The sequence below is a fragment of the Cyclopterus lumpus genome, chromosome 13, assembly GCF_009769545.1.
Source record: "Cyclopterus lumpus isolate fCycLum1 chromosome 13, fCycLum1.pri, whole genome shotgun sequence".
NCBI lineage: Eukaryota > Metazoa > Chordata > Actinopteri > Perciformes > Cyclopteridae > Cyclopterus > Cyclopterus lumpus.
Window position 1 is genome coordinate 19419496 of NC_046978.1, and position 17203 is coordinate 19436698.

The window sequence follows — 17203 nt, forward strand, 5'->3', positions numbered from 1 at the left end:
CATCTTTTTCCAAGGTGCTTTATTGTGAAACAGGAAGTTGTTCCCATAAATCTTTCTTTTACCAACAAAATGTTGATTTCTTCTTCTTTGTCTCTTTCTGGTTGAACAGATTTTGCTCCTCCGTGTTTTAAACTAAATAACTAGTTAAGAGGACTTTCCTACAAAATAAAAGCATTAAAAGACAATAATAGAGGATCAGAAAAGCTTGATTCGTTAGTTTGGTGACCCCAAACTTTAGAACAGTGTGAAACCTTTTGTTCTCTATTGTTGTAAACATTGTTCATTAAAACATTTTAATGTGAAAAAATAAAATAAATCTTTTTCTCCAAGTGAATAAAAACAGTAATTTTAGTTCCCAGAACACGGCGCTCGATTGATAAAATAGTTTTAGTGGTGGTTTGTGTGTAGAAAACGACTTCAGTGTCTTTAGAACTGTCATTTTAAATATATTGTACATTGTTTAATAATGAAATGTTAAAAAAATAAAATAAACAATCTGCAAAGCAACTTTATTTGCGCCGAGACTGGAACAGAGCAAATATTTTATTGCCACATCTCATTTTTTTTTCTTTGTTTTTTAATCTGAAAAGATGTTAATGCAACAGAAATGTACAAAGTGATGATGTTTGAAGACGGAAACAGACAAACTTTTTTTAATTTTTTTTTTTAAAGCCGTAATAAACATTTACTACAAGATTGAATCCAGTTGTTTGTTTATTTTTTTTCCAGCGGTACAAAAATAAAAGCTGCATGCAACGTGTTTATTAAAAGGCTACGAGTAAATGTGCAGAGATCACAAGCCGGGCTCATCGAACCTCACACACACACCAGCAAAAAGAGCCTGAAATGTGCCTTTCAAAATAAAAGCGTCTGCTGACTCAAAGTGGGAGGAGCTTGTGATTCATACGCGACGATTTGAATTCACGAAGCGCTTCCTGACGTTTATTAATCCCAACGGGCCGATGAGATGGAGACACACCAGCACTGATGGTTCACGGGCACAAAGATAACATTATGTACACATTGTGATCGAAAAACAAAAGATTGAAGAAATCAGCTACAAAATAAAATAAAGGGACCCGAACACAAAATAAATTAAAGTACGTTCCGAGCCAGATTCGTCATAAATGTTTTTGATATTGTATATTTGTAACCGCACATGAATCATCTCGTCTTAAAGGAGTTAATCTCCATCGGAGGAAAAAATGATGTTTTGGAGCAAGAAACTGCTACAATGACACTTATATTGTCAAAAATGATATATTTATAAGAATTTACATCGAACACCTTGAATTTTTATACAGAAATCGGTCCAGGTCCAGGTCCCGGTCCAGGTCCAGGTCCCGGGTCCACCGGTCTGGTTCATTTGCTCCAGAGCAGCGCGATGGCTTTGCAGATGCCCACGTCGTTGTAGTTGAAGTAGCAAAGGCCGGCGAAGGTGACGGTGGACATGAGGAAGAGGCCGGCGTTGGCCATCTTGATCTTTGTGTCCCCGTGAACGTAGTCCGTCAGCACCTGACCGAGCCCCCTGCGAGGAGAAAACCAGCCCAACGTCAACCATCAGTGTCAATAAAGTTTTATCCTCCAGTAACCAGAAGATCATGATGTTTCTCTGAGCATGTGACTTTGTAAACAACCAATCAGTGTTTAGACCAACAGGAGGAGAGCTAGTAACGTTAGCAGCACCGCTAACGGAGAACCAGCGGAGGTTCACTTCAGTTACATGACGATGCGTTCAGGCTCCGCTCAGTGAACACGAGTACTGGCTGAAGGTAAATGATAACGTTCTCATGATGTGTTCAGGCTCTGCTCAGTGAACATGAGTACTGGCTGAAGGTAAATGATAACGTTCTCATGATGCGTTCAGGCTCCGCTCAGTGAACACGAGTACTGGCTGAAGGTAAATGATAACGTTCTCATGATGCATTCAGACTCCGCTCAGTGAAGATGAGTACTGGCTGAAGGTAAATGATAACGTTCTCATGATGCGTTCAGGCTCTGCTCAGTGAACACGAGTACTGGCTGAAGGTAAATGATAACGTTCTCATGATGCATTCAGACTCCGCTCAGTGAACACGAGTACTGGCTGAAGGTAAATGATAACGTTCTCATGATGCATTCAGACTCCGCTCAGTGAACATGAGTACTGGCTGAAGGTAAATGATAACGTTCTCATGATGTGTTCAGGCTCTGCTCAGTGAACATGAGTACTGGCTGAAGGTAAATGATAACGTTCTCATGATGTGTTCAGGCTCTGCTCAGTGAACATGAGTACTGGCTGAAGGTAAATGATAACGTTCTCATGATGTGTTCAGGCTCTGCTCAGTGAAGATGAGTACTGGCTGAAGGTACATGATAACGTTCTCATGATGCGTTCAGGCTCCGCTCAGTGAACATGAGTACTGGCTAAAGGGAAATGATAACGTTCTAATGATGCGTTCAGGCTCCGCTCAGTGAACACGAGTACTGGCTGAAGGTAAATGATAACGTTCTCATGATGCGTTCAGGCTCCGCTCAGTGAACATGAGTACTGGCTAAAGGGAAATGATAACGTTCTAATGATGCGTTCAGGCTCCGCCGTAGTCCTCGTCCGGCTCCAACATTCCTTCGCGCTCCAGAACCCGGCTGATCCAGAGCACCGCTTCAGATAAAAGCTTGTGAGTGACACCGGAGCATTCGTCTCAAGTGGTCTCGGTCAAAGAGGACTCGGCCAGACCCCCTTTGAGAGACTTAGGAAAAGGCTTATCGCCACTCGTGACTGGGATTTGCGGCCGACGCCCGCCGGGCGGCGCTTTGAGTGACGGACGAACGCGGCGACGCGACGTTGAGCTGAAGCCGTCAAACAGAGCCGGAACCGACCGGCGCCGGCGCCACGTTTGGCTTTTGGCCCGCGAGGGAGAACCAGAAGGTTCTTTGTGCTCCGTGGAACAAGACTTTAATTATTCACTCACAGGTTCTCCATCTTTTAGATCTGAATCTGATGGAGTAATGAGAAGAGTCTTAAAAGATGCATTCTATACAACCAGAGGAGTCGCCCCCTGGTGGTCAGGAGAGAGAATGCAGCTTTAACACACGAAGCATAGACTTCTATACAACCAGAGGAGTCGCCCCCTGGTGGTCAGGAGAGAGAATGCAACTTTAACACGTGAAGCATAGACTTCTATACAACCAGAGGAGTCGCCCCCTGGTGGTCAGTAGAGAGAATGCAGCTTTAACACATGAAGCATAGACTTCTATACAACCAGAGGAGTCGCCCCCTGGTGGTCAGGAGAGAGAATGCAGCTTTAACACATGAAGCATAGACTTCTATACAACCAGAGGAGTCGCCCCCTGGTGGTCAGGAGAGAGAATGCAGCTTTAACACATGAAGCATAGACTTCTATACAACCAGAGGAGTCGCCCCCTGGTGGTCAGGAGAGAGAATGCAGCTTTAACACATGAAGCATAGACTTCTATACAACCAGAGGGGTCGGGCTAGCGGTTCCCCGTCTCACCAGTGTCCGTGCAGGGTCAGGGCAGCAGCCAGCGAGTAGTCCATGACGGGACAGGGGTTGAAGTAGGCCACGGGTCCCATGGCGAGCAGCGCCACGCTCAATGCTCGCTCTGCGGTCCAGTGCAAGGAGGCGGCCTTGGAGGCGGAGCCAGCTGCAGGGCGAGAGGAACAGTCAGCACGTTGTCTGCATGATTAAAGGTCACATGCAAAATGTGTGTGTGTGTGTATATATATTCCTCTGTGTAGTACTCCTGTGTGTACTCCTCTGTGTGTACTCCTGTGTGTAGTACTCCTGTGTGTAGTACTCCTGTGTGTAGTACTCCTGTGTACTCCTGTGTGTAGTACTCCTGTGTGTAGTACTCCTGTGTGTAGTACTCCTGTGTACTCCTCTGTGTGTACTCCTGTGTGTAGTACTCCTGTGTACTCCTCTGTGTGTACTCCTGTGTGTACTCCTCACCACTGAGAGCCTGTGAGTTGTGGATCCTGGCTGTCAGCTGGTGGGGCTCCTGGTGAGGAACGACCAGCGGCCGGGCCAACAAGGTGGCCTGGTAGAACAGAGCTGAAGAGAAGACGGAGAACATCAGAACACTGGAGAACATCACAATCTGTTTTAAAAAGGTAATGACTTTGTACTGTAATATATATATATATATATATATATATATATAAAACACTAGTTTTAAATTCATTCTTGAATTTAGCGCATAATGCGATTAATCACAGAAAAATCATGCGATTAAATTTGTTCATCTTTTGCCCAGCACTAATTAAATTAATTTATATATTTATATATATATATATATATATATATATATATATTTTTTTTTTTTAATGTATTTATTGTTCCTCTTTTAAACAGTAACCAATGGGTAACCAATGGGTAACAAACGGGTAAACAATGGGTACCAATGGGTAAACAATGGGTAACAAACGGGTAAACAATGGGTACCAATGGGTAACAAACGGGTAAACAATGGGTACCAATGGGTAAACAATGGGTAACAAACGGGTAAACAATGGGTACCAATGGGTAACAAACGGGTAAACAATGGGTAACCAATGGATAAACAATGGGTACCAAACGGGTAAACAATGGGTACCAAACGGGTAAACAATGGGTGCCAATGGGTAAACAATGGGTACCAAACGGGTAAACAATGGGTACCACTGGGTAAACAATGGGTAACAAACGGGTAAACAATGGGTACCAATGGGATAAACAATGGGTAACAAACGGATAAACAATGGGTAACCAATGGGTAACAAACGGGTAAACAATGGGTACCAAACGGGTAAACAATGGGTACCAATGGGTAACAAACGGGTAAACAATGGGTACCAATGGGTAACAAACGGGTAAACAATGGGTACCAATGGGTAACAAACGGATAAACAATGGGTAACCAATGGGTAAACAATGGGTAAACAATGGGTAAACAATGGATAAACAATGGATAAACAATGGGTAACAAACGGGTAAACAATGGGTACCAATGGGTAAACAATGGGTAACAAACGGGTAAACAATGGGTACCAATGGGTAAACAATGGGTAACCAATGAGTAAACAATGGGTAACAAACGGGTAAACAATGGGTAAACAATGGGTAACAAACGGGTAAACAATGGGTACCAAACGGGTAAACAATGGGTACCAATGGGTAAACAATGGGTACCAATGGGTAAACAATGGGTAACCAATGGGTACCCAATGGATAAACAGTGGGTACCAATGGGTAAACAATGGGTACCAATGGGTACCCAATAGGTACCAATGGATAACCAATAGGTACCAATGGATAACCAATGGGTAACCAATGGGTAACTAATGGGTAACCAATGGGTACCCAATGGATAAACAATGGGTAACCAATGGGTACCAATGGGTACCCAATGGATAAACAATGGGTACCAATGGGTAACCAATGGGTACCCAATGGGTACCCAATGGATAAACAATGGGTACCAATGGGTAACCAATGGGTACCAATGGGTACCCAATGGATAAACAATGGGTACCAATGGGTTAAAGAAGTCTGGTTTACATTTAGATCCTCGACCCAAACAGGAGGCTCTCACATGAACTTTAACTGAAACACGAGAAGCTCTTCGGCTTCTCCGACAGGAGCCGAGTAAAGCCGAAGTCTTCTCGCCTCACGAACCAACGCGTTTGTTTTACACTTTCATTCATACGTCATCGTATAAGCGCGTTAACTTATAATTCACTCATTTCGGACCGGGTCTGGTCCACGGGCGCGTCGTCATCACGTCCGTTAAACCGCGTGAGAGGCATCAGGCGACGGGCCGGTGACGTGCGGCCACTGAACACGGACATTCAAGAAGAAATAAACCCCCCAATAAAGCTCAAAACAGACGGAAGTACTCACGTTTGACTCCTCTGCGACAAACAGAGCTCAACCGAACGATGGCCGCCATGATGATCAACCAACCAAGGTCAACCGCAGTTACCCGGATGTAGTCGGTCCGTTGGACAGTGGCGCAAAGATCGTGGATGTCTGAGAAGATGAGCGAACCCGCTTTTATTTAAGGATTACTGCAGTTGTTTTTAATTCACTGCTGGAGAATGTCCAATTAAGTCAGTTAATATCGTTTAATGTTTAACATGGACTTTTTCCAAACTCTCACGTGATAATATTAAAAAAATAATAAATCAATTTAGAATTACTATATTTATATTGCATTATTATATGTCTGATATGTGTGTTATTTTGGGGTTGTATTGTGTTTTTATTAAAAGCGTATAATGCAGATCATTGATATAACTTGTTCATAATATTATTTATTTTATTGTTCGTGTTTTTAACATGTAAAGTTCCTTTGAGTACCTTTTAAAAGCACTAAACAAATAAAATGTATTAACATTATTATTACTATTATTATTATTATTATTATTAATAATAATAATGAGCGTCAAGTATAGTAAGCACTAAGAAGAATAAGATGGTGAATAAAAATAAAACAACAATAATCAGATGTCGGTCACAAAAGTCACAAACCAATGAAATATGAATTACATAATTATATTTAAATAATAATACAATATATTCCCCCTAAGTTATACTTGTGTATATTTTAGGTCAACTCTTTTTCACGATAGGAGGCTCCTGTTATGTCTAATAATATCTTTGCGAGCGTCACGTTTCTTACGTCGATTTACATACGTCACAGGACGAGAGCCGGAGATCAGCGGCGTTACGACGGGTCCCGAAGCCGAAGGTCAGCTCCTCTCGCCGGCTTCACGACGCACAGAACCCGGGTGTGCTGTGACCGCGTGGTGAACACAATGGACGGCTTTGAGAACTTCAGTGCGTCGGAGAAAGCGGAGGCGACGGAGCTCCAGCGCATGATCGCGATAGAGCAACAGAAGGCGCAGTTCCAGGCCCAGGTGCGTATTCTACCTGAGAGTCGGCGCGAGCCCCCCGAGCCCCGAGCCCCCCGAGCCCCCGAGCCGCGAGCCCCCCGAGCCGCGAGCCCCCGAGCCGCGAGCCCCCCGAGCCGCGAGCCCCCGAGCCGCGAGCCCCGAGCCACTCTCTCATCTACGAGAGCTACAAGTTTATTTGATTATTCCGACCAAAAAAGGACTTCGCTAGTTGTTGAATATGATGCAAGTTTTTCATATATATATATATTTTTTTACGTACACACATTTTATATATATATTTTATATATACACCATTTTTTAAATATATATATATATATATATATATATATATATATTATTACATGTCATTTAGCTGACATGTAATGTAACATACACGCACACCACACACACTTTTATTTATATATATATATATATATATATATATATATATATAAAAAAATGGTGTATATATAAAATGTGTGTAAGTAAAAAAAAAAAAAATTATATTTATATAAGTGTGTGTGGTGTGCGTGTATGTTTCTTCTGGTTTAACACAGTGAGAAATCCAAATGTTGAACCCAGATCTGTTGTCGTTAAAGAATATCTTGACACGATTCTACCAAAATTCAATTCTCAATTTGAACGTTTTCTTTATTAATATTCATCACTTGCTTCTCCAAATCCACACGAGTCCTTCTTCACGGTCAGAAGTTCCACCCAGCCCCCTAATTAAATCCCCCAGACGTGTTCATTGATATTAAACGGTCCATAATTCTCCCAGGTGCACACCTTCACCGACGTCTGCTGGGACAAGTGCGTGGACAGCCCGGGCTCCAAGCTGGACCACCGGACGGAGACGTGCCTGGTGAGCTGCGTGGAGCGCTTCATCGACACCACCCTGACCATCACCAACCGCTTCACGCAGATGGTGCAGAAGGGCGCCCATTGATGAAGATGATGATGATGATGATGGTGGTGGTGGACTTAAAGATTACGTGAATTAAATGTTTTGTATTGATGGCGTATCATTTGCCGTGTGAGTTATTTTTTTCCTGTTTTGTGACATTACTGAAGGGACTCGTGTTCGGCTTCCTGTCTCCGATGCTTCGTGCACTTACCGTAAAAAAAACAAGGGAACGAATCCAGCTGTGGGGAGGCGAAGCCCCGCCCCTTCTTGTGGCCCCGCCCCCCCCCCCCCAAAGACGAAAACAATTGTGTGAGTTGGAAAAAAAAGTTGAATTACAGTATGTTCTCACTTTAAAAGATACTTTTGGAAGTTCGTCACGGGTCGTTTTTTGGGCCGCTGGAGGAACTCAAGCCTGAAATGGGCGTCGGCCTCCGGTGCGTCAACACTGGCTCAATGGCGCCCCCTCTGGAGTAGCCACGCGCTTGCACCTAGCTGTGTGACATCTGGCAGGTATGAGACTTTTACCGTTAACCCAACAGGGTCTGCGTCGTCTTTAAATGTATTATTATGTATTTTCTCCGTCTTGTATGACATGATTAGATATTCTTGACGTGCGAAAACAATCTTTAAAACTTGACACGTGGAACAAATCAAACGTTCTTGCCGTTGACTAGCGATTGTTTAGCAGAGCGACTTATTAACTCTAAACTCTCTAATCTCGCATTCGTTAACGACTTTATTACCTTTTTCTTTTTATACAAAAGAAAGAAGTCAAGTATTAAATATATTATAAAGAAACAAAGGTTGAATATCACGTACAAAATATTAGATTTTGCTGCAAAGTATTTCGTCACATGAAGATTTTTTTTTTTACACTTCCTGTTTCTAAAGCTTCTAAAAACAAATTTGCCTTCTTTGTAAAAAATCAACTGAAGCACAAAGATGTGTAAGTATTGTGTTCTGCTTATATACACTAAGTATTAATTAATAGATAACTAATTAATCACGTGAGTCACTTGTCAAGCAAAACATTGATTACATAATTAAATAATTTATTTGTCGGTGTACTTCAAAAACAAGCCGGTAGCGTTCACCGCCTCGGACTCGTGGATTTTCAGTTTTTTAGACCAAACAATTAATTTTTTATTTAAAAGGATACATTGAATACATTGATAATCAGCTCATAGTTCAGTGTTACAATCAGGGACCAGTCAATTCCTGCAAACCACCACCAGGGGGACGATAACATGTGTGTGTGTGTGCAAATCTTTGTCAGAATTTACACCTGAATCATAAAACATGTTCAAAACACGGGTCACATCATGTGATGGGCCAGAACCCACAAGCTGGACCCAGAACCCACAAGCTAGACACAGAACCCACAAGCTGAACCCAGAACCCACAAGCTGGACCCAGAACCCACAAGCTAGACACAGAACCCACAAGCTGGACCCAGAACCCACAAGCTGGACCCAGAACCCACAAGCTAGACACAGAACCCACAAGCTGGACCCAGAACCCACAAGCTAGACACAGAACCCACAAGCTGAACCCAGAACCCACAAGCTGGACCCAGAACCCACAAGCTAGACACAGAACCCACAAGCTGGACCCAGAAGCCACAAGCTGGACACAGAACCCACAAGCTGAACCCAGAACCCACAAGCTGGACCCAGAACCCACAATCTAGACACAGAACCCACAAGCTAGACACAGAACCCACAAGCTGAACCCAGAACCCACAAGCTAGACACAGAACCCACAAGCTAAACCCCCGAAACCAGACAAGTCCTATGAGGGTGCAAACCAAAGTATTTGCGATTCATAAATAAATAAACTAAACGGAGAGGTTATTAATATTTCTGGCGGCCCGGAGCGCCGACTTCATGGCGGTTTCGATCCATCCGTGCGGCTTGGCCGTGTGCTCCCCTGCAAAGTGCACCCGGCCCTCGGCCTGGAACAGGTCTTTGGCGTACTCGCCCTGCTGGTAGGGCGTGAACATGGCGAAGGCCCCCAGGCTGTACGGGTCCAGGCCCCACTTCTTCACCAGGCCCCCCGTCCACAGGGGCCGGATGTGCTCCCCGTGGATCTTCACCAAGTCCTCCAGGACCACGGCCATCAGCTCGTCCTCGCTCATCCCCTGGAAGAGGGCGGAGTCGTCGGAGCAGGTGTAGGACGCCAGGAGGGCCCCCGCCGCCGTGCCGGGGAAGCCGTGGCTGGGGTAGAAGATGAAGCGGGACGGCCGGTCCGTGATGCTCTTCCCTCCTCGGATGCCCTCCTTCTCCCAGAACCGCTCCGCGAAGCTGAGGACCACCTTGGTGGAGCTGGTGTAATGGACCGAACGCAGGGCCTCCATCTTGTCCGCGGAGAGAGGCGGCTCGAAGTCGATGAAGACGGCAGCCTTGGCCGTAGCCGTGACCAGGGCGTAGTCCGCCGTCAGGTCCGCCAGGGAGCCGGAGTTCCCCCCGTCCCGGTACGTCACCGTCACGCCGCCGCCGCCTGTTTGATTGATCCGCTTGACCTTGGAGTTGAAGAGGGTCGTGGCATTTAACGCCTGGTGGAAAACCCTCGGGAGGTGATCGAATCCACCGGTCACCTCGAAGTACCTGGAAAATAATAAAAACCTTGTTGTCACAAACTGCACAAATACACGTTCTCACGTTACCAACGGACCAAATGACGGAAGGTGACGAAGGCTCCACGTCTTCTTCAATACAGCACGATGTTCATTTAGTAAATGATGGTCATTTAGAGTCAAACAGACCATAAAGCAGGGGATGCTTTAGGGCGGGGCTACAACCGGAGGAGTCGCCCCCGGGTGGTTAGGAGAGAGAATGCAGCTTTAACACATAAAGCATAGACTTCTATACAACCAGAGGAGTCGCCCCCTGGTGGTCAGGAGAGAGAATGCAACTTTAACACGTGAAGCATAGACTTCTATACAACCAGAGGAGTCGCCCCCTGGTGGTCAGGAGAGAGAATGCAGCTTTAACACATGAAGCATAGACTTCTATACAACCAGAGGAGTCGCCCCCTGGTGGTCAGGAGAGAGAATGCAGCTTTAACACATGAAGCATAGACTTCTATACAACCAGAGGAGTCGCCCCCTGGTGGTCAGGAGAGAGAATGCAGCTTTAACACATGAAGCATAGACTTCTATACAACCAGAGGAGTCGCCCCCTGGTGGTCAGGAGAGAGAATGCAGCTTTAACACATGAAGCATAGACTTCTATACAACCAGAGGAGTCGCCCCCTGGTGGTCAGGAGAGAGAATGCAGCTTTAACACATGAAGCATAGACTTCTATACAACCAGAGGAGTCGCCCCCTGGTGGTCAGGAGAGAGAATGCAGCTTTAACACATGAAGCATAGACTTCTATACAACCAGAGGAGTCGCCCCCTGGTGGTCAGAAGAGAGAATGCAGCTTTAACACATGAAGCATAGACTTCTATACAACCGGAGGAGTCGCCCCCTGGTGGTCAGGAGAGAGAATGCAGCTTTAACACATGAAGCATAGACTTCTATACAACCGGAGGAGTCGCCCCCTGGTGGTCAGGAGAGAGAATGCAGCTTTCACACATGAAGCATAGACTTCTATACAACCAGAGGAGTCGCCCCCTGGTGGTCAGGACAGAGAATGCAGCTTTAACACATGAAGCATAGACTTCTATACAACCGGAGGAGTCGCCCCCTGGTGGTCAGGAGAGAGAATGCAGCTTTAACACATGAAGCATAGACTTCTATACAACCGGAGGAGTCGCCCCCTGGTGGTCAGGAGAGAGAATGCAGCTTTAACACATGAAGCATAGACTTCTATACAACCGGAGGAGTCGCCCCCTGGTGGTCAGGAGAGAGAATGCAGCTTTCACACATGAAGCATAGACTTCTATACAACCAGAGGAGTCGCCCCCTGGTGGTCAGGACAGAGAATGCAGCTTTAACACATGAAGCATAGACTTCTATACAACCGGAGGAGTCGCCCCCTGGTGGTCAGGAGAGAGAATGCAGCTTTAACACATGAAGCATAGACTTCTATACAACCGGAGGAGTCGCCCCCTGGTGGTCAGGAGAGAGAATGCAGCTTTAACACATGAAGCATAGACTTCTATACAACCGGAGGAGTCGCCCCCTGGTGGTCAGGAGAGAGAATGCAGCTTTAACACATGAAGCATAGACTTCTATACAACCAGAGGAGAATATTCCTTACTGAGTGCTGTCGCTGATGTCAGACTGAATGTACAGCGTCTCTATCAGCGATGTGTAGAAGAGGCTGTTTTCGTTCAGGATGTCTCCGATCATCCTCAGGGCACCGCGACTCAGGTTGCCCACCTTCACCAGGTATTCCTGTCAGATATCAGACGTAAACTGTAAAAATATTCTAAAAATATCTCACTACGACAGCGCGCGTCAACGTCAAGATATCGACCTTCACTGTGTAGGAATCGTATTTATCCATCATGGCACTGCAGCCGACGGCCTTGAGATCGTCCTTCACCTGCGTAAAAACATGTCAACAATCAGACGATGACAGCACGAACGTACACACACACACACACACACACACACACACACACACACACACACACACACACACACACACACACACACACACACACACACACACACACACACACACACACACACACACACACACACACACACACACACACACACCTTCCAGAGCGTCTGGCCGAAGAGCTCGGTGGCAGACTTCCCCCTCTCGCCTTCACGCAGGCTGTAGTTCAGCACGTCGGGGTTGTTGCCCACGGCGTGCGTCTTCTGTCGCACGCCGTTTATCAGGTAGTAGGTGTTCCTGTCGTCTTGGATGAAGGCGTTGAGGCGAATCTGGAACTTGGAGGCAAAGGAAAGCAGAATCCTGTGGAAGAGATAAGTGCAGAATAAATAAAAAGAGAGATTTTAAATGGTACTTTTTCTGCAAGAGCAGCGGCGGATGAAGTATTTAGAAACTATCAATTTATCATTCACGTGTATCACCTCATTAGAGTCGATGAGTATTTCATCATCTTTATGAAACCTAACTAAGTATTTCATCATCTTTATTAAACTTAACTAAGTATTTTATCATCTTTATTAAATGTAACTAAGTATTTTATCATCTTTATTAAATGTAACTAAGTATTTTATCATCTTTATTAAACCTAACTAAGTATTTTATCATCTTTATTAAATGTAACTAAGTATTTTATCATCTTTATTAAACATAACTAAGTATTTCATCATCTTTATGAAACCTAACTAAGTATTTCATCATCTTTATTATACTTAACTAAGTATTTTATCATCTTTATTAAATTTAACTAAGTATTTCATCATCTTTATGAAACTTAACTAAGTATTTCATCATCTTTATGAAACCTAACTAAGTATTTTATCATCTTTATTATACTTAACTAGATATAAATGCTGTATTACAGTTTTTCTTCATGGTAAAACACAAAAATTAGAACACAATTCATATAAAATAGCATTTCTTATGGTATTTCTGAGGCAGCCAAAGACTCAAAGACTCTAAATACTCTGAGCACATTTCTTTTGTTTTCCTTTTAAATCTTCCGGATTGGCTCTTTAAGCTAAACCCCTCGAGTGTGGGCGGCGTGCTCCTGACCGGGCTCACCTGTGGAAGCTGGGGATCCTCATGGCGCCCACCTCGGCGTACCAGCCTTCTCCGCTGTTCCTGAAGGTCTCGACTCGGCCTCCGATGCGGTCGCTGGCTTCCACGATGGTCACCTTGTGTCCGGCGTCTTCTAAAACCTTGGCGGCGGTCAGTCCGGCGACGCCCCCGCCGATGACCGCCACGTGGCGAGGAGTCTTGGAGGCGGGGAGTCCTCTGACCACGATGTCCAGAAGCTCGTCGTAGTCGGCGTCCTGCAGGCAGTCGTTCAGAGGGTCCCCGAAGAGCCCGCTGACGGAGAACACCACCACCCCGACTAGAACCAGAGGAACTGGAGGAGGAAGGTACTTTATGGGCCTCAACAGTCAACAGTTTAACACATGAAGCAGAGACTTCTATACAACCAGAGGAGTCGCCCCCTGGTGGTCAGGAGAGAGAATGCAGCTTTAACACATGAAGCATAGACTTCTATACAACCAGAGGAGTTGCCCCCTGGTGGTCAGGAGAGAGAATGCAGCTTTAACACACAAAGCATAGACTTCTATACAACCAGAGGAGTCTCCCCCTGGTGGTCAGGAGAGAGAATGCAGCTTTAACACATGAAGCATAGACTTCTATACAACCAGAGGAGTCGCCTCCTGGTGGTCAGGAGAGAGAACGCAGCTTTAACACATGAAGCATAGACTTCTATACAACCAGAGGAGTCGCCCCCCTGGTGGTCAGGAGAGAGAACGCAGCTTTAACACATGAAGCATAGACTTCTATACAACCAGAGGAATCGCCCCCTGGTGGTCAGGAGAGAGAATGCAGCTTTAAGACATGAAGCATAGACTTCTATACAACCAGAGGAGTCGCCCCCTGGTGGTCAGGAGAGAGAATGCAGCTTTAAGACATGAAGCATAGACTTCTATACAACCAGAGGAGTCGCCCCCTGGTGGTCAGGAGAGAGAATACAGCTTTAACACATGTACTTATACACATAAGTATGTGTATATACACTACTGACTCTACTACTTATGCCCTAAAATACTTATTGCATTTTCACCAAAAATCCACACAATTTAATAAAGTTATAAAATCTGAAATGAGATTCATTCATTTGAATAGTTTAACACAAACTATTCAAATGAATGAATTGCGTAACAGCGGTTCATCTCATAAACTTACAGAAGGTGCGAGGGATCATCTTGAGGACGGAGCTCCACGGTCTGGACCTCTTCCTGTTCTCACTGAGGCTGCTCACACAAAAGGAGTCCTTCCAAAAGTAAACAACAAACAGGTTGTAGCGGAGGAAACTCCACAGGCATCATTATCATGAACAAATAGCATCGGCAAACGCTTTTTTCTTTTCTAAAAACCCATGAAAGAGTTGGTGGAGACGTAATTTAATCTTTTAGAGAAGAGAAACAAGCACGTTGTTCCACTCACCTTTGTCAAAGGTAAAGTCTCGTAGGTCGTCAGGAGCCCGGGCATGACTGAGGACAACTGGGCTGCACTTCCAATGCTGGGTCTGGAAGAAAGAAAAAAAAAAAGACCCGGACGCGTGGTTTGTGTGAAGTTGCTCACGACGTGATCTTAATGAGGGGGACTGTGTGGCTCCTCAGGTCTTCCAGAAATATTTTCCCACAGCGGCTCGAGAGTCAACCACACTGAACAAATCAGATTAGTGAGGGTATACCGGTCATCAGCATACCTCGTTTCCCCCATCTTCACCTCTCTGCACAGCTGACCTGAAGGTGCTCATTCAGTGGTACCCAAACATAACCCCCAAAAACATGTCCACGTCTTCTTTATTTCTATTACAAATATCCTTTATTTATCTTGAAATTGTTTGTACTGCTTTCCTGTAAGAATGCACGATCTTTATTTAGCTACATTCTCCAGTTTCGCTGCATCGCCATTTTTTTTTGGGTATTCGAAGCTAAATGCTGAATAACTAGTGATTAAAGTGAAAAGGCTGAACTTACAACTCACAACTCCCAAGTTTTCCCAGTTGACTGCTGGTTTGTGTCAGACGACCTTCTGGTAGCTCAGGTGACCTTCTCAATATACAGATGATGCTGCGTTGTTGGAGGTCGAAGGGTTTAGGTTCTAGGTCGCTGAACTAACGAGGTTATGGTGAGTTATGTCTGCCATGTTTATGTTTATTAAGTCAGTTTGTTCACTTAAACTAGGGATGGGAAAAAAAGAAGAAGAGAAAGAAGACAAAAAAAAGGAAAGGAATTCAGCTAGAAATTCACTTTGTACTAACGGCAAACAGGGACAGTTAACAGAGATAACTTTTGACCACGGACCTCCTCTGGTTGTATAGAAGTCCATGCTTCATGTGTTAAAGCTGCATTCTCTCTCCTGACCACCAGGGGCCGACTCCTCTGGTTGTTTAGAAGTCTATGCTTCATGTGTTAAAGCTGCATTCTCTCTCCTGACCACCAGGGGGCGACTCCTCTGGTTGTATAGAAGTCTATGCTTCATGTGTTAAAGCTGCAATCTCTCTCCTGACCACCAGGGGGCGACTCCTCTGGTTGTATAGAAGTCTATGCTTCATGTGTTAAAACATGCATTCTCTCTCCTGACCACCAGGGGGCGACTCCTCTGGTTGTATAGAAGTCTATGCTTCATGTGTTAAAGCTGCATTCTCTCTACTGACCACCAGGGGGCGACTCCTCTGGTTGTATAGAAGTCTATGCTTCATGTGTTAAAACATGCATTCTCTCTCCTGACCACCAGGGGGCGACTCCTCTGGTTGTATAGAAGTCTATGCTTCATGTGTTAAAGCTGCATTCTCTCTCCTGACCACCAGGGGGCAACTATATATTTTATTTTCTACATGTTAAACTATCTATATTTTGAGTCAGATTAGTGGTTCAAAGAGCAGCATGTCGTCCCCCCGCTCAGTTACTTATCATCTAAATGTTAAAGGATACGTTATCGCCTCAAGTGTGCAGCCTTATTGTTTCCTAGAGATGAGAAGATCAATAAAGATCAATAACTCTCTCAGGTCTCAAGCCGGGAGACGATTAGCTTAGCGAAGCATAAACGATGGGAGCAGTTGAAACTGGTCCAAAGCCCACAGTCCCGTCCACCCGGCACATAAAGCTCTTTAATTCACTTATTTTTAATCGGGTAATGCAAATAGTTATACCACGAACTGTCTGGTCCCAGGTCAGCGCTCGGCCCACAGTGAGAGTCAAACTGAAGGCAGATGAGTTGGGTTGTGACACTTTTCATAATCTGAACACAGATGAGGTTGTTTTTTTATACGTTGTCATGACCCGGCTCTTAGGCCATAACAAATGCCACAGACAACAGCTTGGGGATACTTAAAAAAGGTTTATTGAACGCATAAAGAAACGTTTACCTGTATGACGTGTGGCAGTCAGTAACGTCAGTGGTGTCCATGTGCGTGCGTGAATGATGGTGTGTAGATGTTGGCGGTGCAACCCAAGTGTAACCCAAAGCCCAAGAGGTGAACGATCGCACCGGTCTAGTACGCTCCAATAGAACCGCCCCCTGAGCAACACTAGTGCCGGCCTCTTATGACGTTGTCAATCCCGGCCCAGGTGCGCTGCATCATGCCATCTGTCCCGCACACCTGCCGTGATCAGGGGCCGTCACAATGTGCTTCCAGGTTCAGTTCTCACGCCTCTTTAGTCTCCGTTGTGTTTTTATATGTCAGGCGATGCCGTGCATTGCAGCAACACAACATATTCCTCTACCTGTGATGCTGGACCACGAAAACATCCTCATGTAGTCCTCTCCAGCACATTTCACTGGGTTTATCTGGTGAGAA

The 17203-nt window shown here is 45.1% G+C and overlaps 3 protein-coding genes across 3 annotated transcripts; 1 reads left to right on the plus strand and 2 right to left on the minus strand.

Moving 5' to 3' along the window:
- Positions 1-696: 696 nt before the first annotated feature.
- On the minus strand, positions 697-6005 carry sdhdb (succinate dehydrogenase complex, subunit D, integral membrane protein b). Its single transcript, XM_034548043.1, has 4 exons — positions 5880-6005; positions 3951-4052; positions 3495-3645; positions 697-1528 (listed from the first exon to the last, which is right to left on the minus strand). Exons 1-4 carry the CDS (start codon positions 5926-5928, stop codon positions 1363-1365), a joined length of 468 nt encoding a protein of 155 aa, XP_034403934.1. The 5' UTR covers positions 5929-6005; the 3' UTR covers positions 697-1362.
- A 644-nt stretch (positions 6006-6649) lies between these two features.
- Positions 6650-7897, plus strand: timm8b (translocase of inner mitochondrial membrane 8 homolog B (yeast)). Its single transcript, XM_034548046.1, has 2 exons — positions 6650-6898; positions 7656-7897. Exons 1-2 carry the CDS (start codon positions 6797-6799, stop codon positions 7821-7823), a joined length of 270 nt encoding a protein of 89 aa, XP_034403937.1. The 5' UTR covers positions 6650-6796; the 3' UTR covers positions 7824-7897.
- A 1091-nt stretch (positions 7898-8988) lies between these two features.
- On the minus strand, positions 8989-15120 carry il4i1 (interleukin 4 induced 1). Its single transcript, XM_034549069.1, has 8 exons — positions 15107-15120; positions 14842-14923; positions 14581-14668; positions 13417-13744; positions 12456-12657; positions 12208-12276; positions 11989-12125; positions 8989-10387 (listed from the first exon to the last, which is right to left on the minus strand). The coding sequence occupies exons 1-8, from the start codon at positions 15118-15120 to the stop codon at positions 9619-9621; spliced, it is 1689 nt and encodes a 562-aa protein (XP_034404960.1). The 3' UTR covers positions 8989-9618.
- Between the last annotated feature and the right edge of the window lie 2083 nt (positions 15121-17203).

Bases quoted from the DNA above. Each gene is read 5' to 3' on its own strand.
- il4i1 (XM_034549069.1), bottom strand. The intron at 12,658-13,416 runs GTGAGCCCGGTC...TCTCTTCCACAG, and splicing joins AGGATCCCCAGCTTCCACAG to GATTCTGCTTTCCTTTGCCT. The intron at 12,126-12,207 runs GTCGATATCTTG...GATATCTGACAG, and splicing joins ACGATTCCTACACAGTGAAG to GAATACCTGGTGAAGGTGGG.
- sdhdb (XM_034548043.1), bottom strand. From the start codon at position 5,928: ATGGCGGCCATCGTTCGGTTGAGCTCTGTTTGTCGCAGAGGAGTCAAA. The intron at 3,646-3,950 runs GTGAGGAGTACA...CTCGCCCTGCAG, and splicing joins CAACTCACAGGCTCTCAGTG to CTGGCTCCGCCTCCAAGGCC. The intron at 1,529-3,494 runs GTGAGACGGGGA...TTCTCCTCGCAG, and splicing joins CTGACCCTGCACGGACACTG to GGGGCTCGGTCAGGTGCTGA.
- timm8b (XM_034548046.1), top strand. From the start codon at position 6,797: ATGGACGGCTTTGAGAACTTCAGTGCGTCGGAGAAAGCGGAGGCGACG. The intron at 6,899-7,655 runs GTGCGTATTCTA...TAATTCTCCCAG, and splicing joins AGGCGCAGTTCCAGGCCCAG to GTGCACACCTTCACCGACGT.